The sequence below is a fragment of the Camelina sativa genome, chromosome 8 (genome assembly GCF_000633955.1).
Source record: "Camelina sativa cultivar DH55 chromosome 8, Cs, whole genome shotgun sequence".
Lineage (NCBI taxonomy): Eukaryota > Viridiplantae > Streptophyta > Magnoliopsida > Brassicales > Brassicaceae > Camelina > Camelina sativa.
This window is the reverse complement of record NC_025692.1, coordinates 27,534,838-27,557,974: the sequence shown is the minus strand read 5'-3', so window position 1 is coordinate 27,557,974 and position 23,137 is coordinate 27,534,838. Positions and strand designations below refer to the sequence as shown.

The 23,137-nt window shown below is 38.2% G+C and overlaps 7 protein-coding genes across 9 annotated transcripts in view; 5 read left to right on the top strand and 2 right to left on the bottom strand.

The window, feature by feature from the left end:
• Positions 1-1,186, bottom strand: part of LOC104709018 (cation/H(+) antiporter 27-like) — a 3,481-nt gene extending 2,295 nt beyond the window's left edge. Inside the window, exons 1-2 of the mRNA XM_010425681.2 lie at positions 928-1,186; positions 319-831 (exon numbers count right to left, since the gene is read on the bottom strand). Coding sequence (XP_010423983.2) covers positions 319-831; positions 928-1,146 — 732 coding nt within the window. The 5' untranslated portion in view covers positions 1,147-1,186. The remainder of the gene's footprint in view (positions 1-318; positions 832-927) is intronic.
• On the top strand, positions 1,960-4,972 carry LOC104709016 (cation/H(+) antiporter 26-like). The gene is made up of 5 exons (XM_010425678.1): positions 1,960-2,169; positions 2,328-2,840; positions 3,079-3,576; positions 3,731-4,603; positions 4,697-4,972. The coding sequence occupies exons 1-5, from the start codon at positions 1,960-1,962 to the stop codon at positions 4,946-4,948; spliced, it is 2,346 nt and encodes a 781-aa protein (XP_010423980.1). The 3' UTR covers positions 4,949-4,972.
• Positions 4,902-6,789, bottom strand: LOC104709017 (aldose reductase-like). The gene is made up of 8 exons (XM_010425679.2): positions 6,593-6,789; positions 6,408-6,458; positions 6,264-6,337; positions 6,075-6,162; positions 5,770-5,976; positions 5,619-5,690; positions 5,258-5,500; positions 4,902-5,165 (listed from the first exon to the last, which is right to left on the bottom strand). The coding sequence occupies exons 1-8, from the start codon at positions 6,734-6,736 to the stop codon at positions 5,076-5,078; spliced, it is 969 nt and encodes a 322-aa protein (XP_010423981.1). The 5' UTR covers positions 6,737-6,789; the 3' UTR covers positions 4,902-5,075.
• Positions 9,587-14,448, top strand: LOC104709015. Of its 2 annotated transcripts, none has more exons than XM_010425677.2 (11): positions 9,587-9,712; positions 10,426-10,544; positions 10,784-10,965; positions 11,106-11,681; positions 12,089-12,166; positions 12,407-12,746; positions 13,050-13,249; positions 13,329-13,405; positions 13,520-13,621; positions 13,848-14,037; positions 14,124-14,448. In XM_010425677.2, exons 2-11 carry the CDS (start codon positions 10,427-10,429, stop codon positions 14,211-14,213), a joined length of 1,953 nt encoding a protein of 650 aa, XP_010423979.1. In that variant the 5' UTR covers positions 9,587-9,712; position 10,426; the 3' UTR covers positions 14,214-14,448. The 2 variants fall into 2 exon arrangements, with proteins under 2 accessions (XP_010423979.1, XP_010423978.1); XM_010425676.2 differs by having other exon boundaries at positions 13,848-14,043.
• Positions 14,666-16,249, top strand: LOC104709013 (macrophage migration inhibitory factor homolog). 2 transcript variants are annotated; one of them, XM_010425674.2, is made up of 4 exons: positions 14,666-14,836; positions 15,395-15,595; positions 15,715-15,804; positions 16,039-16,249. In XM_010425674.2, exons 1-3 carry the CDS (start codon positions 14,726-14,728, stop codon positions 15,769-15,771), a joined length of 369 nt encoding a protein of 122 aa, XP_010423976.1. In that variant the 5' UTR covers positions 14,666-14,725; the 3' UTR covers positions 15,772-15,804; positions 16,039-16,249. The 2 variants fall into 2 exon arrangements, with proteins under 2 accessions (XP_010423976.1, XP_010423977.1); XM_010425675.2 differs by lacking the exon at positions 15,715-15,804 and having other exon boundaries at positions 14,667-14,836; positions 16,039-16,161.
• On the top strand, positions 16,458-17,600 carry LOC104709012 (PRA1 family protein B5-like). Its single transcript, XM_010425673.2, has one exon. It carries the CDS (start codon positions 16,704-16,706, stop codon positions 17,364-17,366), a length of 663 nt encoding a protein of 220 aa, XP_010423975.1. The 5' UTR covers positions 16,458-16,703; the 3' UTR covers positions 17,367-17,600.
• LOC104710001 (protein BREAST CANCER SUSCEPTIBILITY 2 homolog B-like) overlaps positions 17,728-23,137 on the top strand; it is a 7,172-nt gene continuing 1,762 nt past the window's right edge. The window contains exons 1-17 of the mRNA XM_019228864.1: positions 17,728-18,030; positions 18,145-18,303; positions 18,461-18,622; positions 18,865-19,863; positions 19,976-20,100; positions 20,188-20,342; positions 20,499-20,621; positions 20,698-20,883; positions 20,966-21,047; positions 21,151-21,201; positions 21,285-21,366; positions 21,477-21,588; positions 21,670-21,745; positions 22,136-22,256; positions 22,358-22,539; positions 22,825-22,967; positions 23,046-23,108. Of these exons, the coding sequence (XP_019084409.1) occupies positions 17,874-18,030; positions 18,145-18,303; positions 18,461-18,622; positions 18,865-19,863; positions 19,976-20,100; positions 20,188-20,342; positions 20,499-20,621; positions 20,698-20,883; positions 20,966-21,047; positions 21,151-21,201; positions 21,285-21,366; positions 21,477-21,588; positions 21,670-21,745; positions 22,136-22,256; positions 22,358-22,539; positions 22,825-22,967; positions 23,046-23,108 (2,978 nt within the window). The 5' untranslated portion in view covers positions 17,728-17,873. The remainder of the gene's footprint in view (positions 18,031-18,144; positions 18,304-18,460; positions 18,623-18,864; positions 19,864-19,975; positions 20,101-20,187; positions 20,343-20,498; positions 20,622-20,697; positions 20,884-20,965; positions 21,048-21,150; positions 21,202-21,284; positions 21,367-21,476; positions 21,589-21,669; positions 21,746-22,135; positions 22,257-22,357; positions 22,540-22,824; positions 22,968-23,045; positions 23,109-23,137) is intronic.

The window sequence follows — 23,137 nt, the reverse complement described above, 5'->3', positions numbered from 1 at the left end:
ACGTTTTGGGGTGGCTAGGCCTAAGACCACCGCACCAAAGAAGTAAGGCAGACCCACAAATTCTGCCCAGAGACAGGTGACGAAGAGCAAGACGGATATAACGCAGAGGTACGAGGTCTTGAGAGAGTGTCCTTCTGGTGTTCTCCCCTTCATCCACCTCATTATTGGTCGAAACACATATATTATTGCCACTATCATGACCATCTGCGTTTTATCAAGTTTTTTCGTTTTACTAATTAATTTTGTACAAATTTAATTAATTAATGAAGAAAATATACATAAATTTTGCTAGGATCATATGTATATATTTTTATTAACCTGTGAGAGGGACAAGAGGAGAGCTCGGTTTTTGTCTTTTAAGTCAACGTTAAGTTTAATGGCGATGTTAAGCATGAAAAAACACCAGGCGAGGCAGTCATGCACCATCATGGAGGCAAGTGCTAACCTCCCTGGCTCAGTGTTCAACATCTTTAGGCTCGACAAGACTCCGTAAACCACCTGAAAATACATTGTGGATTCGACGATCGCCACGTGGTGGAACTCCGCGGGAGGGATCCCATCTGGCGCGCCTCCGAGCCTCTTGGAGATGAAGATGGCCGCGAATTGGCCACATACGAAAGGTATGAGGAAAAGTAAGATGCCGTTGATGAATGCTAACTTGCCTACTCTCTTTATCATCCTAGTATCTACTTGACATGTCGTGATGTAGCAAACGAAGAGAAAACATAAGGCCTCCAAAGATTCGATAATGAACACGCTTCTCTTGTAGAAAAATGTCGACATGTACTGTTTGTTACGTCCTATAACCGACGGTCCTAGGCAGATCCCAGCCTGCAAGAAAAAAAAAAAAAAAAAACAGAAATTAATTTGCATGGCTGCATGCAGGTGCATGTTTTTGAGATTAATTAATACTCCATATCTATATACCAGGTTCTGAGTGAGGAATACGAATTTTCCGAAAGGCCTGAGAAGAAACTGAAAAAAGACTGAAATTAAGGTAAAGACAGATATCTGAAGGAGAAGAAGAGGAAGAGTAAACTTGATCGGGTTCTCTCCCCGGCCAATTCCCATGGAGCCTGCACCAAGCCATGCCTCGCAAATCCAATCTACTCCTCCATACTGGAATGTTTTGGTGATATTTTCCATTTTCTCCTTCTATGTAATTCCCTAATTAAATGAGTCAACCCATAGAGGGAGAGAGAGAGAGATATTATTATTGTATATGAGTTGAAGAATTAAGAAAAAAGAAAATCTAATAATAATAATTATTATTTTTCCTTATTTGAAGCTAGCGCTATATTTAGGGGTTCCTTTTATATATCCTCTTGTTCTTTCATTTCTCTTTCGAGGTCATCCTACTTTTAAGGTTTCTATATCTGTGTTTGTGTGGTACAAAAATCTTGAGTATGATCATGATAGCTTGAGATTGATTGCCACACACAAACATGTTACAAAAATTAAGGTCTGGTCCTCTCTGTATATGTAAACCATATTGGAATTAATGGTCAAATAAAGGTCTAATCAAAATGATGATAATTTATATGGTCTACATTAAAGGGGATATAATTTAGAAGAAATTAAGTATATGACACTGAAACTGAAAGTTTGTTTCTGAACGTATGTCGAAACTTAAGGTAAAAAACAACTCTGATTTTAGTTTGCTTTTTTACTTTCAAAGTCTTCGCCTTCGGCAAAATTAATTTTCATCTTCAAAAGCCTATAAAACACACAACAATTTATACCCTTAAAAAAAAAAAAAAATACGCGGAAATGAGAATTGACATTTTTCTCTTACGGTTATAAAAAGTCAACACAAATTCCTTGAGAAACAACAAAAACGATTTAAATCCTTAAAAAAGAAACAATTGAAGAAAAAAACTGGATATAAAGTAAAAAACGTAACGTTAGGTGAAAATAGTACTAGCTTTTAACAATAAAAAATATTTTTCGAAAAGAGAGATGAACAATAGTGTTGTAAATGGAACACATGAATTTGTATGTGAGGCATGGTTGGGATCAACCTCTGGCGGAATATTTATGGGAGATGACCCCTTGAAGCATTCGACTCCTCTTCTTCTTCTTCTTCTTTCTCTCGTCTCTTCCCTCTCTTCCTTATTCCAAGCTCTTCTCCGTCCTCTCGCAAATGTCGACTTTGTCACTCAAATTATGGTATTAATTCTAATCACTTATAATTCTTTCACACCATTATCCTACGTGATTTTTTGTTTTTGGTTATAAGAACATATATAGAATAGTATATATTTGAAGGCTATTAATTCTAGGTGGATCAAAAAGTGATATATTAATGTTTATAATGTATGAAACAGGCTGGGATATTCTTAGGCCCCTCGGTTTTGGGACAAAACATAGATTTAGTGACAAAACTTTTCAACACAAGAAGCTTCTTCATTATAGAATCATTAGAGGCAATATCCTTCATGTTCATCTCATACATAAGCACAGCTCAAGTAGAGGTGGGAGTAATAAAGCGAGGAGGCAAGGTCGCAATCATCAATGGATTCTCTCTTTTTCTGTTTCCTTACGTCGTTGGCTCCTTGGCATGTACCATAATCACTAGCAACATCCGTGGAAGCGTGGCGAAAACTAAGCCAGCACAGCTCCATGATATACTGACAAACCAATCCGCAGTGTATTTTCAAGTGGCGTATTCGGTTTTGTCGAAGCTCAAGATGCTTAACTCGGAGCCTGGAAGGTTAGCCCTCTCCTCCATAATGGTGACTAACTGCTTTGGCTGGGGTCTTTTCCTCCTTAAAGTTACCTTTGACAGTTTCTTGCAACACAAATACTCCAAGACTATTTATCTCCATACCTTCACAAAGGTATGTGAGTAGTTTCTTCTTCCGTTTGTGTTCAATCTTCAACAAATATTTGACAAAAATTTTAGATGGTATAAGAATAAGATCTCTTCCGATTATGATAAACACAAAAAAATAGCATTCAAAACCAGAAAAACAATTGACTTCCTTGCTTTATTGCATCTTCGTCAATATATTTAGCACTGTAGAGGAGGTATACACACATACACTTTATTAAAAACATATATTTGCAAATGATTAGGTAATACTGATTGTTGCTATAGTAGTTGTGTGCCGACCAATATTCAAATGGATAGTGAAGAGAACACCTGAAGGAAAGAAACTAAAGGCTTCGCATCTATGCATCATCTGCGTCATGTTGTGCACCACCACTTTCCTGTCCGAAACCGTAGGGTTTCCTTACATAGTCGGATCCGTGGCTCTCGGTCTTGTGACTCCTAAGACGCCTCCTTTCGGTACTGGTCTCACCGACAAGATCGGTTGCTTCTGTTGGGCGGTTCTTATGCCGTGTTACGTCATCGGGATTGGTAATAAAGTCAATTTCTTTATGTTCGAACAAGGCGACGTCATAACTTTGGAGTTGCTTTTCTTTACCATAATTGCTGCAAAGTTTGCTTCTATCGTCCTCCCATCGCTTTACTTCAAGGTTCCTATATCACACGCCGTGATAGTCGGATTCATCGTCTGCATACAAGGGATCTACGATGTCCAAATCTTCAAACAGTTGTTGAACTACGAGGTACGACTAATTTAGTACATATATATATATATATAGAGAGAGAGAGAGAGAGATCATTCTTTATGTATCAAATAACCGCTAGACAAACATTTATATGGATATACGTATGTACAATAACGTACGGTTTAACTAAATATTGTTTTAAGGGATGCAGAATATAAGCCAAGAAGCATTTGGGATAATGGTGGTATGTGCGATGGTTCACTCGACCATTTTCACGGCCATAGTACAAAATCTCTACGGGTGGGTGCAGCGTAAACACATCACTTACAGGCGACAAACCGTTCAGCACTACGAACCAAACAATCCTCTCAAGATCCTCACTTGTTTCTACCACCGCAAAAACGTTCCTTCCCTCCTCACCATCTTGGAGCTCTCTTCTTGTCCATCGGGGGCTTCCATCGTTTCCGTCAATCTCGAAGAGCTTGAGCACCATAACGTCCCTCTCCTCATTGAACACCATTCCGGTCACAATGACCCCTCATCAATGTCCTCCAGCCGCAGAGATCAGATCTGGAAAGCCTTCGAGAAATTCGAAAGGGGACACGTTTTGCAAGAAAACTTTACCGTCGAGTGTTTCACTGCAGTTGCGCCGAGCAAGACGATGCATGAGGATGTCTGCGCCTTGGCGTTTGAAAAAGAAACTGATCTCATCATTGTCGGAATTGACAACGGGACTGCAGCAGATAGAAGGCTCTGCCGCAACGTACTAAATGTCTCGCCTTGCTCAGTTGCGGTTCTAGTGGACCAAGGATGGCTTCAAGATTTCAAGAACATGGGAACGACGACGAGGAACGGGTCAATGAGAATCAACGTGTGTTCGATATTCCTCGGTGGGGCGGACGACCGTGAGGCGCTGGCGTTTGCGGTTAAGATGACAAACCACCCGTGCGTAAATCTAAACGTTCTTAAGCTTGTGGACGGAGAAAACGTCTCGCAGCTAAACGACGTCATAGACAGAAGACTCGACTCCATAGCCATCCAAAAATTTAGTCAAGACACCATGAATCAATACAATTTACGAGAGGTAAATAAATAGTAATAATTAAAGTCTTGTTCATGACTTGTTTCTCAAGTTGTCAAAATCCGGTTTAGTTTGACCCTTGGGTTTTGGTCTTAGGTAACGATAGAGGAAGCGAGTGATATAGTGAACCTACTGAGAGAAGAAGGAAACAGTTACGATCTAATAATGGTTGGGATCAAACACGAAGAAAGCTTCCAAGTACTTAAAGGATTATCGGTGTGGAGCGAGAATGAAGAGCTTGGAGAGATCGGAGATTTGCTCGTTTCAAGAGATCTCAAGCTCACTGCATCAGTTTTAGCCGTACAACAACAAGTCTCCTCCGTCGTTGAAGAGAGATTCATGACATAATGTTGTTATAACAGTTTTCTTTAGGAGGAATTGTGGGACACTCCTTTATTCTTTTCAGGAACTAAACATCGCATAATTTACAACAACAAACCCCTTTTACATAACTTTATTTGCTCCTCGGATTCGGTTAGTCTTCATGGTCCCATAGATCTGCTACGGTACGGTACGGACCTTCCGTCTTGTTCACGAAAAGATCCTCGCCGTCCAACACTCGTTTCTGCATCGGAGGCCAAAGAAGACCAAAGTGTGAACAGAGGATCAAAACAGAGTGGATAAGCAGATAAGACAAAACAGAGTGCTCTGTTTCACCTGGTCAGGGATGCTGTTGAGAGCTTGGAAGTCCTGTTCAGGGATCACCCAATCAAACACTTTGATGTTCTCTTTGATCCTGTCTGGATTCTGTGACTTGGGGATGGCACTTGTTCCTCTCTGTATGCCCCATTTCACTAGAACCTGTCCAGGCGTCTTATTCAGCTTCTTCGCTATTCGATCTACTGTCTGATCGTGTATCAGATCTCTCCCACCTTCTTGAGATCCCAATGGCGAATAAGCCTTCAAAGGTTTCAATCATGGATATAAAAAGATCACATCAGATTTATTCATAGTCCCTTCACTTTAAGCAGTGAATATTTGTCCATATACATGCACCAAGAAGCATATTAGTACTCACTGTAACATGGATCTGATTCTTCTTGCAGAGTTCGAGCATTGTATCATTTCTCCAACCAGGATGCATTTCCATCTGAGTCCCCAAGATGAAAAAACTCAATACATAAGATGTCTAATGAAATTACACATGTGATTTTAAGAACCTAATTAACCTGGCAAACGGAAGGGATCAACTCAGCAAATCCTAGCAGCTTATTGAGCTTAGTGACGGTAAAGTTACAGACTCCGATATTCCTGACAAGATTGTCCTTGGCAAGCTTCTCCATTTCTCTCCAAACACCTTCCATGTCAAAGTCAAGAACGTCCCCTGCCTTCGGTGGCCTGCTAGCTCCTTCTCTTAGCCGAAAAGGCCAGTGAATCTGCACAAATTAATTGAACTGTAAAGAGAGGACGAACAGTAAAAATTAATGAAGACTACAACTCCATTCATACGTACTCAAAAGAGTAAATAGCATACCAGGTAGAGATCAAGATACTCCAACTGAAGCTCTTTAAGGGTATTTTGCAGAGCAGGACGCACTCTCTCAGGAGATAGCTCCGTGCACCTTAATTCACACACACACGTACGTACCAATGATCTCATGAAAAAAATTATCAAAGGCGACGGTAAAATTAATCTATTTCTTCTTTGAAAGTGATATACTACCAAAGCTTGGACGTCACAAAGAGGTCCCTCCTTTCAAGGCCAGCGTGCATCGCCCTCTTTATTCCTTGGCCGACCTTAATTAAAAGAGTAAAACTTGTTTACATTTAAATTTAAAAACAAAACAAAGAAGTGAGAGATATAAACCTCTTTCTGATCACCATACTCCCAAGCTGTATCTATGTGCCTATAACCACCCTGCAGCATTCATGCAAGAGTATTTACTGGTCGATAACAAGTCAAGCTGTGCTAAATAACAAAACTGATATTATTTTGTACATAAATAACCGCAAGTAGTACAATAAATCACTGATTCTGATCAAATGACTTACCTCGACGAGTGCAGTGACAACTGCGTGGGTGGCCTGAGACCCAGATCGCCATGTGCCGAGTCCAACGGCTGGGATTTTGTGGCCACTCAAGAGCCGAAACGACTCCATATTCTGCCCTTCCGCCGTAAACGTGGCATGAGCCATTGCTATTCTCCTCTCCTCCTTGTTATTTTTGTCTCTCCAGCGAGAGCTTCGCCTCTAATAGACTGTTAAAGCCCTAGTAGTACTCAGGCAGAATATACAACGCGACGTGGCAGATTCCGGATACTCCGGAGTATGAGAAGGATATACACGCGGCGGCTGTAGGCGGAAGACAATCCATCTCGGAGCCGCGTGTCTGTGACTGTGTGCCAACCCCATCCTCCCTCACCGCACGTTTAGCTTCATATTTTATTTATGAAAGTCAATTTAATCATTTTTATTTTACTCATGAGGCCTGATGTTTATTAGTAGTATTATTTTAAAATTCTAAACCCGGGTTGCAAAGTCTTTGACTGGTGGACTGCCCGGGTTGATAGTGATACCTAACCTAAACCCCCGCTACAGCTTAGGCAAATGGAGTTCCATAACAATTCCGTTGACCAAAAAAAAAACAGAAAAAGAAGAATGTATGGGTTCCAACTTCCAACAAAAAAAAAAACTTATGGAATTATAGACTGATTTTGTAAGAGACCAAAAAAGAAAAAAGCTGCTTTTATTGGATTAAAGAAAGTGACCAATTAGTTTTTTTATTAATCAAAATTTGTAACACAGACTGATTCATTTCCTCAGTGTGCAAATGACAATCGGTGAGAAAACATTCTCTAAACGTATTTGCGACCGCACGTACATATGTGCTATTAAACAAATGCACCACCAAGTACAAAGAGATAATACTTTATTGTTACCTTTTTGATTGTCGCATTGATATAAGTTTAGTTATATACTTTTGTTTTAATTATATAGCTTATGCATGTCCACGTCTGGAATCTCTATTTCAACTCGAAGTTAAAAATGGTAAAAGGATGAAAAAGAGGAAGATGCATCTCCTTTTTCATTTGTTTGATAGAATTAGAATAGCTTTCACGGTTCACATTATTTCCCATCTTATATATATATTAACATTTGTTTGCTAGCTATTAAATTATATTGACCCCCCACCTATTCTGTGATTAAGAAAATTTATCAAGACACAAATAACAATATTCCTCATCAGTTTGCTGATCATCATCATGGCCTATGCTACATAATTTGCATGCCATGATTTGACAACACATGAACCTTTAAAGATAATATTATATTTTTACTTGTTTTTTTTTCGATATGACTATTTTTTTTTGTTTTCACTCCGAGTTTATCGAGGAAAAATTATATGCAAAAGTGAAGTTATTAGTATGAAAAATGATTGCCACATACTTCAACTATACACTAACACATTGATCACAAATATAACCAATATAAATATCCTCTTAACTACTTGAACTATAACTACTTGAACTATTATTATCACACGAGAACATCCATAAACAAATATAGGTTATGTGTACAATACCATAAACATTAAATTTTGGTCGGAATCCGGAGTTGACCAATGTTAACCAGCATTGATTAATGTTGACCGGCGTTGACCAATGTTGACCAGAAAAAATATTCAAAAAATATTTTTTTTCTTTTTTCTTAATAATATTTTTTTGTTTTTATGTAGTTTTGACAAATAAATAAAAAAGATTAAATAATTTGTATAATTTCCTTACGAAAACAAAATAACAACAAAAAGTTATATAACCAAAAAATACAAGAAAATTATATACAAAAAAAAAATAAAAATTATATGACAAACAAAATTTGTGATATATCTAGTAACTAATTTTGTTAATACAGAAAATATACCAAAAATAATATAATAAAATTAAACCACCAAAATTTTATATGTAGTAGATTGTTTCATAAAACTATAACAAATACATACTTTTTCTTTTTAAAAATCATTTTTTATTTTGTATTTTTAAAGGTGGGAGTTTTAATTTTTTTTTCTTTTTACTTATTTATAAGATTATGTCAATTGAAATATATCCAAGACATTACCAACTATTTATTTGTTTTTAATAAGAAAAACAAAGGAAGAAAATAATGAAAATTCTATTTATTTACATAAAAGACATATATCAAGAAGATAGTTAAAAAACAAAAGTTGATTTTTGTAAAATCAAAGGTTGACCTATTAAAAAAAAAGTTGGCAATGCCTTGGATATATTTCAAATGACATAATCTTATAAATAAGTAAAAAAGAAAAAAATATTTAAAACTCCCCATCTTTGAAAATAGAAAACAAAAAAAATGATTTTTAAAACGGAAAGATATATATTTGTTATAGTTTTATAAAAAAAATCTACTACACACAAAATTTTGGTGCTATAGTTTTATTATATTATTTTTGGTATATTTTCTGTATTAACAAATTTTGTTTGTCATAAAATTTTTGATTTTTTTTTGTACATAATTTTCTTATATTTTTTTGTTGTTATATTTTGTTTTTATAAAAAATATATGAAAACAAAAAAATTGTTATTTTTAGGAAAAAAAATTTTGAATATTTTTTCTGGTCAACACTAGTCAACGCCGGTCAATCCTGATCAACGCCGGTTAACCCTGGTCAACGCCGTATTCTGGCCAAAATTTAATATTTATGGTGTTGTACACATTACATATGTTTGTTTATGGATGTTTTTATGTTATGACAATAGTTCACGTAGTTAATATGTTATTTATATTGTTTGTATGTGTGGTAATGTGTTGGCGTATACTTCAAGTAGCTGGCAATCATTTTTCATTATTAATATTTTACTATTTTTCAAAAATTGGAAAGGACTTGACTAAAAAATTCAAAATATATTGCCGAAAACTGAAAACTTAATTTAGTATGNTACTCGACATTTTGAAAAAAAAAAAAAAAAAAAAAAAGAAAGGTATATTTAAAATTTGGAGTAAAGAAAGCTCAAAAATTGGTGTCGCTTAGGTAAAGAAAGGTGGTCAGAGAGTTCCGTTCCGTCGCTCTGGGCTTGTCACCGTCTTTCCATTTCCTAACTCATCACCTCTCTCTCTGTTCGTCGGACTTCTCTCATCACCTCTCTGACTTACCAGGTTCGATATTCTTTCTTGATTAAGCTCATATATTCCCAGTTTTGCTTTCGGAGATTCTCCTGCATTTAGGTTTCCAGTACTTGTCTATGGCTTCCCCCCTCTAGGTTTTTTTTTTTTAATCTTTTCCGATAACGATGTCGAAGCGGGTGTTTTAGTCCGGCACGTCGGATTTTTGATTTCCTTTGAAACATTTTCACTCACGCACCTCTCGCCTAGTATCTATCTCGTCGCATGGTTCTTAGCTTGTTGTTGATTTCTCGAGCAATGTTGTCAATTTCCTTGTGTTGGATTGTTTGTTTTACTGGATTTGACAAATAAAAAACTCTGCGCTTTTGTTTTAGAATTTCCAGCTGATTGGGGTTTTGTGTGTGTGTGTGTGTGTGTTTAAGTTCCGTGGTGGCTTCTTCGCTACAGCTGACTCTAGTTGTATACATTGTTTTGTCTTGTGTTTTGAATGTCACCATCATGGAAACTTCTTATGTGATTCTGTAATTTTACATCAATGGCTCCTTAAGCTGCCTGTTTCATTCTATTTATATACTTGCATACCATGTGTTTGCAGTTTTTCCTCCCTTCTCTTGCGTTGTTGTGACTTTGTCTCTCTTGATTACATGCTTCATTACAATGTTGGCTCAATAGACCCGTTTCAGTTCATTGCAAGTACTGGATTTGTTTTACTCTGTGAATTATTGACATTCTAATCTTTTACCCAGCATGGTTCAACGGAGGGGGAAAGTTTCCTTCAGAAACCTGACGAAAAGTCAACTAGGTGGTGTTGTATTTGGCTGCACTAAGAATACCATCAAAGAATGTATGTCGAAACAGCTCTTTGGTGAGTCTTCTTCTTAAGCTTCTGCTCAATATAGCTGTTTGTTCACTGTTGTATGCTGATGCCCTTTATCTTTTTATTTCCGGCAATGTTTGTATCTATGATTCGGCTTTACTGTACAGCTTTTCATTTTATGTCTCTGGTTATTCAGTTTTTCACGTTGCTGGATGTTGTTAGCTTGTTAGCCGTGCTGTTTCTACTTTTATGTACATGCTTCCTGAATCCGCTGATGGTTTTGACAGGTTTACCCTACAACCACATTTCATACGTGCAGAAGATTGATATAGGTTTACCATTGTTTCTTTTCAACTATTCTGATCGTACACTTCATGGCATTTTTGACGCTGCTGGTCCTGGTCAGCTGAATATTGACCCTTATGGCTGGACCTCTGATGGTTCTGACAGAACTTCATATCCGGCACAGGTACCAGAGGGAGATTTCATCAGTTTCATGACTATGTTTTTCTATGATATATTGGATCACGTATGGTTTTCAGTAGGCATATCCCCTGCCGACCTTTTCCATAACCAGTATATGAATAATGGTCTTTAATGGTTTCGCAGGTTCAAATCAGTATGAGGTTACAGTGTGAACCACTTTCCGAGAAAAAATTTAAACCTGCAATTGCAGATAATTACTACAGTCCTCACCATTTTTGGTTCGAGCTCGATCATTTTCAGGCTAGTAAGCTGATATGTCTGCTAACTTCTTTTGCGGTGAAACCTAAACCACCCATGAATACATCAAACACAAGACAGATCTTTCACTTGATTGAAAAGAAAGAGAACAGTGATGAGATTAAGCCTTCGGAGAATGAACCAGTGGATAGCTTGGAAGTGCCACTCAGTTCTGTCATGGAATCTGACTTCTCAGCTGCGGCTTCCCATCCTGGTTTCTCTGAGAATCATCCAGACGTACACGACCCCAAACGAATTGATAAGGAATTTGTTCTTGAGAAACTGAAAGGTCTCGCCATTGGGCATGGCGAGAATAGTCTTATGAAAACTGTTGAACGAGCCAACATTCCCACCTGCATGAACTTGGAAGACAGAGATACACTTGAAGAGGAAACATATTCAGAAGGGAAAAGTGATGGCAGTTCTCTTGTCTCATCTCTTCTTCCACATACAATTAGCCAGGTACGTTCACTAGGTCTCCAGTTATAATACCTGAAGACTTACTTCCTATACAAGTCTATGTGTAAATCTGTTAAGAGCAACACTTCTCCTATATTTATTCTCAGCGGATAACGGGAATCATAGACATTAATTCAGGAGAACTCCCAGTTCTCTCAGCCATAATATACAAGTTTTAGGCAACTGTCACGTCTGTTCCTGCTTTCTACTTATAACCATCTGAGCTGTCATTTATTAACTGTGTAGAACTGTCTGTATTAGCTATCATTTTGAAGGAATTGTTAAGAAGAAACTGCTCTAAGATAGCATCTGTTCCAAAAACTACTTCTTATTGATGATATATAGTTGACTGAGACTTATCATGTATCTAGGGCGTATAAAATTTAATGGGATCATATTGCATTTTGCAGTTGATGCATGAGGTGAAGGAACTCAGGGCATACGGGCTGGAAAATTCAACCAAGATGTGTTACTTGGAAGAGAAGCTGGTAAGATTTTGTTTACTGTTATTTGCATTTTGTGACATCAGTGATTTCCCACTGAGCTATCATAGTCTGTGCACTATAATCAGGCTTTGACGTGTGAAAAGTCTCCGTTTCAGTAGAAATAAATTCTCTGTCATTTTCAGTTAGATGTTCATTTCGATACCTCTTGTTTTTGGAACCCATAAGCTCAAAATTTCGTGGTGAAGAAACCATGACATGACTTTTCGATTTTTGGTATTTCAGGACGAAGCACACAAGGAAATTCATAGATTGAGAGAGCGGTGCAGCATGCTGGAGTCTATATCAGGTTCTTTAATCACCAAAGCTGGTGATAGTGAAAGGGAGATCCATTCACCTGATGATTCAAACTTAGATCCAACGGAGGCAATTCTTCTGTTGGGCGGATTCGATAAAGATTCTGAAACATGGTTGTCATCAGTGGTTTCATACTTTCCATCCAGGAATGTTGTAAAGGCTCATAGTTCAACGAGTTGTATCCGTTCAAATGCTTCAGTGGCAAAATTGGATGATAAAATCTACGTCTTTGGAGGTGATGATGGTGGCCGTGGCTGGACCAACACAGGTATGCCCTCTCTTTTCTTTATCTTTTTTTTCTCTCAAAATGTGTTAATTATTTAGTGCATTAGAGCCTGTATAAGGCTCATCTATAAACCTTTCAGATTTTCTTAACAAACATCCAAAACAGAAATTGGTTAGCCAAATCATACTACTGTGGCTTTCAGCAAATTACGGTGAAGTGAGGTGTATCGATTTCATGCACTTCACTTCAGCTGTGTGTATTTTCGCTTCTATTTCTATCTAACCAATATTTAAACCTGACCTTTGATATATGTTTTGCCTCTTCCTTTTTTTTTTTTGGTTGAAGTTGAATCATATAACCAGACTGATGGCCAATGGAGCTTGTACCCCTCCTTAAATGAGCGAAAAGGAAGTTTAGGTGGAGCCACTTTGGATGGAAAAATATTTGCAATTGGAGGCGGGAATGGAACGCAAAGTTTTTCAGATGTTGAGATGCTTGACCCAGATATTGGGAAATGGATCATAACAAGGTCAATGGCAAAGGAGGTAGATGTTCTTCTCAATTCGCGTGACGTATGGTGATCATTGTTCTATTCTCTGGCTTAACATTGTTCTGTGATCTCAGAGATTTGCAGTTGCATCTGTGGAGCATAACGGTTCAATTTATGCTGTTGGTGGTTTTGATGGCACTGAGTACCTGAAGTAAGAACATTAAATACTTCATTTATGCTTTTTTGAGTTCTTTCCCAATCTTGACACTGAAATATGAAGCTAACAAGAAAGAGATTATTGGAACTCTCTCTCTCTCTCAAACAGCACAGCTGAAAGGTTTGATCCTAGAGAGCACTCGTGGATGAATATTGCATCGATGAAGTCAAGAAGAGGCTGCCATTCTCTTGTTGTTCTGAAGGAAAAACTGTAAGCTTCTTCTCACCATTCTTTTCTTCTTTGAATGATAGAACAATTTAACAAAGCACCCTACAACATTTACTCACTTACTAACTAGAATAATATCATTTGTATGTTTCTGTTTAGACGTGAATTTTGTTTTTCGTTTTTATGTAGTGTTTACGTTGACAACAAATTAACAAAGAAATGTTGGTTAAGATGTTTAAGGTTGTCTTCTACATCTGCACTTTTGCAGATATGCGATTGGTGGGTATGATAGTGAGACTATGGTATCAAGTGTTGAGGTCTATGATCCAAGGAGAGGGACATGGATCACTGGAGAACCGATGAAGGAGTTAAGAGGATATTCAGCAGTTGCAGTGGTTAAAGACTCAATATATGTCATCGGAGGATACAAAGGGGAAGGAGAAGACATATTAGACACTGTACGAGTACGATTAGTTCTGAACTTTAAACAACAGTTAGCATAATCAGACAGACCGTTTAACCTTGATCATGTGTGTGTTTACAGGTGGAGTGTTTCAAGGAAGGTGAAGGATGGAAAAACGTGCCTTGTTCCTCGATTGGTAGGCGTTGCTATCTATCCGCAGTGGCTTTGTAAATGAAAACTTCGAAGCTATTTTCATTGGTGGCTGTAAGACATGATAAACTCATGAGAGACGGAGAGCCATTCATATGCCGTTAAGGGTTAGGAGCACTACGTTTTGGGAAATAGTTTACTTAGCTAAGTAGAAGCAAAATGGAAAAATAGATTTGCTTCTGTAGGGAAAAAAACATCTTGTCTTGGTAACCAATTTGGTTCGTTCGGGTTCAATTGGCAGCCAATTTTTAAACCGTAGTCATATTAAGATTCCTCTCAACTGAGTCAACTCAAAGAAGAGAGCACAAACGCAACGTATCACAAAAAAAAAAAAAGCGTTTAAAACAGTCTCACGTACGAAATAGTGAAAATACGATACGAGGAAGCAACGATGGACTTGGGCCGAAGCGAATAATTAAAAAGGGTTTCAACCTCAAGGATAAAACGGGAAATTCAAGAGTGGTCTTACACTTCTTTATCCGCTTTACTAAAAAAAAAATTGGCATCGAGTGATAGAGAAGAAGAAGAAGAAGATGCCGTGCCTCAACCTCTCAACGAACGTTAACCTCGACGGTGTCGATACATCTTCCATCCTATCGGAAGCTTCCTCCACCGTCGCCAAAATCATCGGCAAGCCTGAGAATGTAATCTCTCTTTTTCTTTCTCTCGATTTTAACTTTTTAAAATTCGTTTCCTTCTGCTCCATCGTTGTTCAAAATTGTGTGTTTCATCCTTTATTTTCTCGTGTGATTATCCTTGTGTGCGAGTTGATCTCATTCTTCGATTGTTTTTTTCGTCATATAATGAAACCCTAAGTAATTTAAGTTTATGATCTGTGCCCATTGTAACCTTCTATTTTATCAGTCGTTCACTTTTCTTGACTTGGTTGTAATGTACAGTCGTGATGTTCTTTTCGTATGTAACAGTCTTGTTCGGCCAAATCGATTGCAAAATTGGATGTGGGGGTTGTTTTTTTGTATTTTTTTACCACAATGTCTCTAGGCTATTGCTGACCCCTTGTAATTCTCATTGCTCAAGTTGTGTTTTCAAAAGAGAAACAAAAATATTGGTCTGCGTTGAAGATTGCTTGGTTTATATTAGTGATGTTTAAATCTTTTTCTCCTGCTGTGTTCTTTTTTTTTTAAGATCATTATCTGACTGCACTATTTTGTTGTTGTTGTTGTTGTTGTTGTAATTTGCAGTATGTGATGATTGTGTTGAAAGGCTCAGTGCCTATGGCATTTGGTGGGACCGAGGATCCTGCAGCTTATGGTGAATTAGTCTCTATTGGTGGCCTTAATGCTGATGTGAACAAGAAGCTAAGCGCTGCTGTTTCCGCCATTCTCGAGACTAAGCTATCAGTGCCCAAGTCTCGATTCTTCCTCAAGTTTTATGACACCAAGGCAAGCAATTCTTTCCCTGAAAACTTGTTTTGTTTGGTGGAGTAACATAACATAATCAAAATGTCATGTGATGAGTTCCGTCGTCCATGTCTCATTTTCATTGTTCGTTGTCTCTCTAGGCCCATCAAAGTCAAGAATATGCACAGTGTTTACACGCTTTACACCAGCACTACTAGGTCACGAATAGGGAACAATTACATCTTTTGTGTGTAAGTTCATCATAAGACAGACCTATAAACAATTAGATCAATTGCAGAAACTGTTTCCACAATTCTAAACCAATCTTTACACCCACACTATTGTTTGTTTTGAGTTATATACGAGGTTCTACTTATCTAAATCTGTTCTCTAACGGGCATCATCTCATCTAGAGTGTTTATGCCTTATGACCTACCTGATATATCAAATCACACATTTCTTTTCTCTTCTGGTTCTTCTTGCAGGGATCCTTCTTTGGTTGGAACGGGGGCACTCTCTAATTCCGTGGCAGGTGAGAGATAAATGTGATTGCCTTGCAATGTATGAACGTATTTTATTGCTTCTATGAATCTACTCTCATCGATCAAGTAACTCTTGAACTATTTCTCGTTGTAAACATGTCTTAACGTTTGGTGGAGTTGCATTAAGAAATAACAGTTATGTTTTATGATGCTATTTTGTAGTATTAGAGTAAAAAATGGTTTAAGAAGTTTATCATTTCTACCGTTGGTTAGATCATCATAAGTCAATTAAGGTCGGAAGTGTAACACTACTGTGTTATCGGTAACCCTCTTCTACTTGTACTATGACGGCATTGTTTAACATTTATTAAGGAAACTTCCTATCACTGGAACATTAATGGTCAAATGCACTTAGCTTAAGTAATTAAGAAGAATTACATTAGAATAATGTGTAAACTAAAAATTAAATACAGCAAATGGTCACTTTAATTTAAAAATGGATCATCTATCAGATGAAGCAAATAGAAAATCAAAGTTGAAATACGCGTAACTGTAAACCTATAAATACACAACACTAGGCGAGCGTTGAATAGGTGGAAAAAACGTCTCCATCTTCAAATCGATCGTGTCCCATTCCTGGTCTTGGATCTCTTCATCTCGAAAATAGAATGGTGTCCACAGATCCCCATGTGCTCCCGGTTTCCACCACCGCAACGGCCACCACAACTCAGCCACCGATCGTTACCGCTGTGGTGGAGTCGCAGCCTCCAGCCGTCCGTGCCTTCGTCAACGGCGTAACCGAAACGGTTCGTGGTAGTCTATCTCGTAGCCGTCCGTGGTCAGAGCTCCTCGATCGATCCGCCTTTACCAAGCCTAAATCTCTCGCCGACGCCGCGACGCCATTCCGGAAGAACTCTTCTTATTTCAGGGTGAATTACGTCTGCATCGTCGCTCTGATCCTCGGATTCTCTCTTCTCGCCCACCCATTCTCTCTAGTCCTCCTCGTATGCCTCGCCGCTTCTTGGCTCTTCCTCTACCTCTTCCGTCCAGCGGATCGTCCTCTTATCCTCTTCGGACGATCATTCTCCGAATACGAAACTCTCGGCGGCCTGATCCTCTCAACGATCGCCGTGATCTTCTTCACCAGCGTTGGATCTGTACTGATATCAGCTCTCATGATCGGAATAGCAACAGTCTGTGTCCACGGGGCGTTTAGAGCTCCCGATGATCTCTTCCTCGACGAGCAAGATCCTGCCGCCGCGGGATTCCTCTCGTTCATCGGTGTCCCCACGACCTCCTCCGCCGCCTCCTCAGCCCCTTCCCCCATATAATAAATAATAAGCTACCGTTCTCAGAATCTGGGATTTTTTTTTATCTTGTTTAGAAATTTACTTGACGGTGGAGGGAGATAGATTGTTGTCAATGTAAATTTTCTCTGTGAATCTTTTTCGCCATTGTTGTTGCCATGTAATTTTTAAATTTCATTCAACAGAACAGATCGATCTTTTGAAATACTTGGGCCAAGTAGAAGCAATTGTTAAAATAAAAGCCCAAAGTTAAAACGACGCGACTGATACATGTATTATTATTTTCGGCCCATATAATTTTCAACTTTCCCGCCTCTCTCAGATCTTAATTTTCATTTTTTTTGGGGGAAAAAAAAAAAAATAAAATTAGAAAAAGAATAAATTTCAGCACTCATCATCCTCTCATGGCGTCGGCGTGCGGTAGATAGAGGAAATACTGAAGAAATCAGGAAGTGATGTTCTTGGAATCGACAGAATCAGATAGAATAACAAACGAATCGAGGAAAAGTTCGAAACCCTAGAACTGAAGATATGTCGACGTGGCAGTTATTTCCCGATTCCAGCGGCGATGGTTTCCGGTGGGAAGTCGCTGGCCGGATTCTTCAGTCCGACTCCGATGATTCTACTCCAAATCAGGCGCTCGACTCCTCAGCTCCCCTACCTTCCATGCCCGATCTCTTGCTTCAAGGTGATTCAACATTTTTTTTTGTTTTTTTTTTTTAATAATATTTGTGGGTTATATATAAAGATAAGGATAGGGCGCGGAGATTAAAAACTGTGATGTTTTTGGATGCTCCCAAAGGATGCTCGAAGCTTATAGAACGGGAAGAATCCATGGGCATGCCTTGCGAAATCCCAATGTTCAGGACTGGGCTGGGGAAGTCTGTACCTCTAAAAGAGTCTTCGATTGCTAGAGCCAAATCCCTTTTAGCAGATGACAATGTTGCCTCCTCCTATTCAGGTCCACTCGATTCCTTCATAACGCCCCTTTTTCAATAAAGCACATCTGTTGTTCGATTAATGTTTTTGGATGTGATTCATTCAGGTTGTTTCTTAATTTTCTTCAGTTATCACATAATGTTTGTAGACATTCCTCTTGAATGTTCCCTGTTCTTTAGATTTGCAGAACACTTATAGTTCAAATCCCCAAATGCGAGCAGTGGATACACCTGGAACTTTGCCTATGTTCACGACGGCTTTAGGCAAATCTGTCCCACTGAAAGAATCTTCAATTGCCAAAGCTTTGTCCATTCTTGGGGGTGATAAGATGAATGACTCAGGTGTGTTTTTATCTCCTCTTCTCTAAATTCCTGTTTCCAGTACGCTTGACTGCACATTTATATCTTTCAACTTTTTGTTGTTGTGCTATTCTATTCAACTTCCGGTTTAATTCTTTGTGGTTTGTGATCTCCAAGCTGAACACTGCTTTTTTTAGTTCGGTTGTTATCACCTGATAGTGAACAATTAATCAACAAAACCATGTTGCTTTTAAAGGGAATGACTACTAACAATGACTTTACAGTTGATTGTGCAGCCAACGTTCTTCCCAGGGAGAGTGGGTTTGGTGCTCCCAACTCATTTTTCCAGACAGCTTCTAACAAGAAGGTTAATGTATCTTCTGCCGGTTTGGCAAGAGCCAAGGCATTGCTAGGACTAGACGAAGATGATTTGAATGAATTTACGCACGTGAACCAGTCGTCTTCTTCCCACCACCAACATGAGTGGTCTGGATTAAAAACGCATGAGGAATTTGATGCTCTAGCGGTTCACGATCATTCCAGAACTCCAGGAAAATTTGAGGATCATGTTTCAGGGAAGATGTCTGAAATCCTAAATCCATCTTTAAAGGTTGCTCCAACAAAGTTTCAGACTGCTGATGGAAAATCATTGTCAGTGTCAGCTGAGGCATTGAATCGTGCCAGAAATCTTCTTGGGGATCCTGAATTAGGGGCTTTCTTTGATGATGTAGCGGCAGCAGGTGATCAATTTGTTACACCACAGAAAGATGAAAAGTTAGGTGATATTGCTATAAACAGTGGAAGCGCCAATACAGTTTATACTGCTCATGAAGAAAAAACAAGCAACAAACATACGTCAAACAGTTTTGTATCTCCTCTTCGGTCATCTTCAAAGCAGTTTAGATCAGTGAAATTGGAGAACCTACCTTTAGGGGGTAATTTGATCAAGAAATTTGATGCGGCTGTTGATGAGGCAGACTGTGCTCTGAATATCACCAAACTTGCTACACATGGACTATCAAATAACAGGCCTTTATCATCAGATATGGCTGTGAACAATTCCAAGGAAAACGGTTTCAATCGAAGAGCTAAGCAGTTTGGAAGGCCAGCCGACCAGCCACTTGTCGATATAACAAATCGCGGTATAGCTTATGCAAACAATAAACAAGACAGTACCCAAAAGAAAAGGCTGGGAAAGACAGTCTCCGTTTCTCCTTTTAAAAGGCCAAGGATTTCCTCCTTTAAAACTCCTTTAAAGAAAAATGATCTGCATGCTTCAAGTGGTAAAATATTCAGGAATATGTATATGATTTTCTTTTTATTTAACAAATGTTATGTTAAGTTATTTGACTGGCTCTCAGATTTATAATTTTTTTGTGTCCTGTCTATTTTCAGGTTTATCTGTCGTATCTTCTGATACACTTAGTTCCAAAAAGGTGCTTTCGACAAGATATCCAGAAAGGTTTCCAAGAGTATATATAAAGGATTATTTTGGAATGCGTCCAACAGCTACGACCAAGGTAAATCTTTTGTCCCTTTCACGTGTTCCTGAGTTGTATATCCCTTTTAATTTTATTAATTCAAACACACTTATGATGTGGATTTAGATGGATTATGTGCCAGACCATGTCAGGAGGATCAAATCAAGTAATGCAGATAAATATGTATTCCGTGATGAGTCTTCCTCAAACATGGTTGGAGCTGAAACTTTTCTTCAAATGTTGTCTGAGTCTGGTGCTTCCTTACAACATGCATTGAGAAAGTAATTTCTCTGTCTCTTGTAATGTTTCAAGTTACCTATGTTATCTGTTATTATGTCAAAAAATGTCTGTGACCGTTTAACTAACTTTTGTGATTCTCACTTTATTAGATAATTCTGTATCTAGTAACTAACTATCTATCACTATATATGCACTAGGTGGGTCACTAATCACTACAGGTGGATAGTCTGGAAGCTTGCATGCTACGAGATATACTACCCAGCAAAATGCAGAGGAAAATTTCTGACAGTCACCAATGTTCTGGAGGAACTAAAATACAGGTTATCCAGTCTCACGATACATTTCGTTGTTATTTAAGCTCGTGCAAAGTCTAACATGGTAAATCTACCAACATAGATATGAGAGAGAGGTCAATCATGGTCATTGCTCTGCAATCAAGAGGATCCTGAGTGGTGATGCTCCAGCTTCTTCAATGGTGGTGCTATGCATATCAGCTATCAATCCAAAGACCAACAATGATTCTCAGGAAACACATGGTTCTGATAGTTGCAGCAATGTGAAAGTAGAACTCACTGATGGGTGGTATGAAAATGAAATTGCTAGTGTTGTTTTGTTACCTGTTTTCTTGTCTCCTTCCTAAGATTTTTTTAATTTAAAATCACAGGTACTCGATTAATGCTGCTCTGGATGTGGTGCTAACAAAGCAGCTGAATGCTGGAAAATTGTTTGTTGGGCAGAAGCTTCGAGTAAGTTATTTTCTTGCAAGGTTTAAATTTTTGTTTTACAAAACATTTATTTGGTTAGATCACTGACTTACAGCATGCTTACGTTCTTATCTATTATCTGAAGATCCTCGGGGCAGGACTTTCTGGCTGGGCTACCCCAACATCACCTCTTGAGGTTTCTTAGACATTGAGTTTATAAGATTTTTTGAAACCTTCCTATGTTGGTTTCTTCATAGTTTCATATAACCTAACTTTCAGGCAGTAACTTCAAGTACAATCTGTTTGTTGTTGAATATTAATGGGACATACAGAGCTCACTGGGCAGACCGACTAGGATTCTGTAAGTAGCTTTAAACCTCACTACATCCTTTGAGTTGCTTATTTCATAGTGGTTTTGTGCTTTCATATTTTGTTTCTTTATATTGATTGCCTCTTGATCTCTTCTTCAAGGTAAAGAAATTGGTGTCCCTCTAGCTTTCAACTGTATCAAGTGCAATGGGGGTCCTGTGCCTAAAACGCTAGCTGGAATCACACGAATATACCCCATACTATACAAGGAAAAGTCAGTATAATGTGTGCTTGTTAATGCAACTTGGTCTCCTCTATGCTTTTTCTATGACTTATATATTCTTGATACATACAGATTAGGTGAAAAGAAGTCAATAGTTCGATCAGAGAGAATGGAAAGCAAAATTATCCAGCTGCATAATCAGAGGCAAGTTTCTTAGTTGCCGAATTTCCATCACAACTGTAGAGAGCAATCTTTAGTAACATTTATGTGATCAATTTGGCATATGCATCTCTTGTCTAAGAAGTGTCATGATTAACTCATCAAAGCTAGAACAGTTTGTTACATACAACAATATTATGTTTCTAAGGGGCTTTGGTTTATTCGTATATAATAGGAAATACGCCAACAACCGACCCAACAACCGACCCAAAGATTGCAGCTCCTCATGGTTTATTCTCATTCTCACCTTCCTTTTTTCCTGNTTGAGAAAGTAATTTCTCTGTCTCTTGTAATGTTTCAAGTTACCTATGTTATCTGTTATTATGTCAAAAAATGTCTGTGACCGTTTAACTAACTTTTGTGATTCTCACTTTATTAGATAANAGAAGGAGCCAAGGTCTATAAGCTGTTAGAGACAGCTGCTGAACCTGAAATCCTAATGGCAGAAATGAGCCCGGAGCAGTTGACATCTTTCACTACATATAAAGCGAAATACGAGGTAGAATATTAATTGCNCTACCCAGCAAAATGCAGAGGAAAATTTCTGACAGTCACCAATGTTCTGGAGGAACTAAAATACAGGTTATCCAGTCTCACGATNCAGCAAAGCAAATGAAGATGGAAAAATCAGTAGCAAAAGCTCTGGAAGATGCGGGCTTAGGTGAAAGAAATGTCACCCCGTTCATGAGGATTAGGCTTGTTGGACTGACGAGCTTAAGTTATGAAGGTGAGCACAATCCAAAAGAAGGCATAGTAACAATCTGGAATCCTACAGAGAAACAGGTATATTCAAATGCCTAAATCTGAATTTTTCATGCACAATTTAAAAGAAGGCACTTCGTCAAATGGCTCATATTTTTACACGAACCTTGTCCATATGAGCTTAGATGGAACAGTGAGTTCTAAATATAAGCTTAATGGAATTTCTGTGGACTGATGTTCATATCAGAAAATAGTTACCATCAGTGTACTGTTGCATTATAAGCGTCATCGATTAGCTTGAGCAACCTTTTTCTTGTAGAGATTCATAAAACAGTTTATTATTATTGTCTACTACTGCTGTGACAGAGAACCGAGCTGACAGAGGGAAAAATATACATAATGAAAGGGCTAGTACCAATGAACTCAGATTCAGAAACACTTTACTTACATGCCAGAGGGTCAAGCTCAAGATGGCAACCTTTGTCTCCAAAAGCTTCTGAAAGTTTTCAGTAAGTTGTTTCGTGGACTCTCTTTCGTAGAAACACTGGATTCTATCTCATTAATGTGTTTAATTCCCTGTGTTTCAGGCCCTTTTTCAACCCACGTAAACCAATATCTTTGTCAAATCTTGGTGAAATTCCTTTTTCAAGGTTTATTCTCAATCCAAGCTTTTGATAAA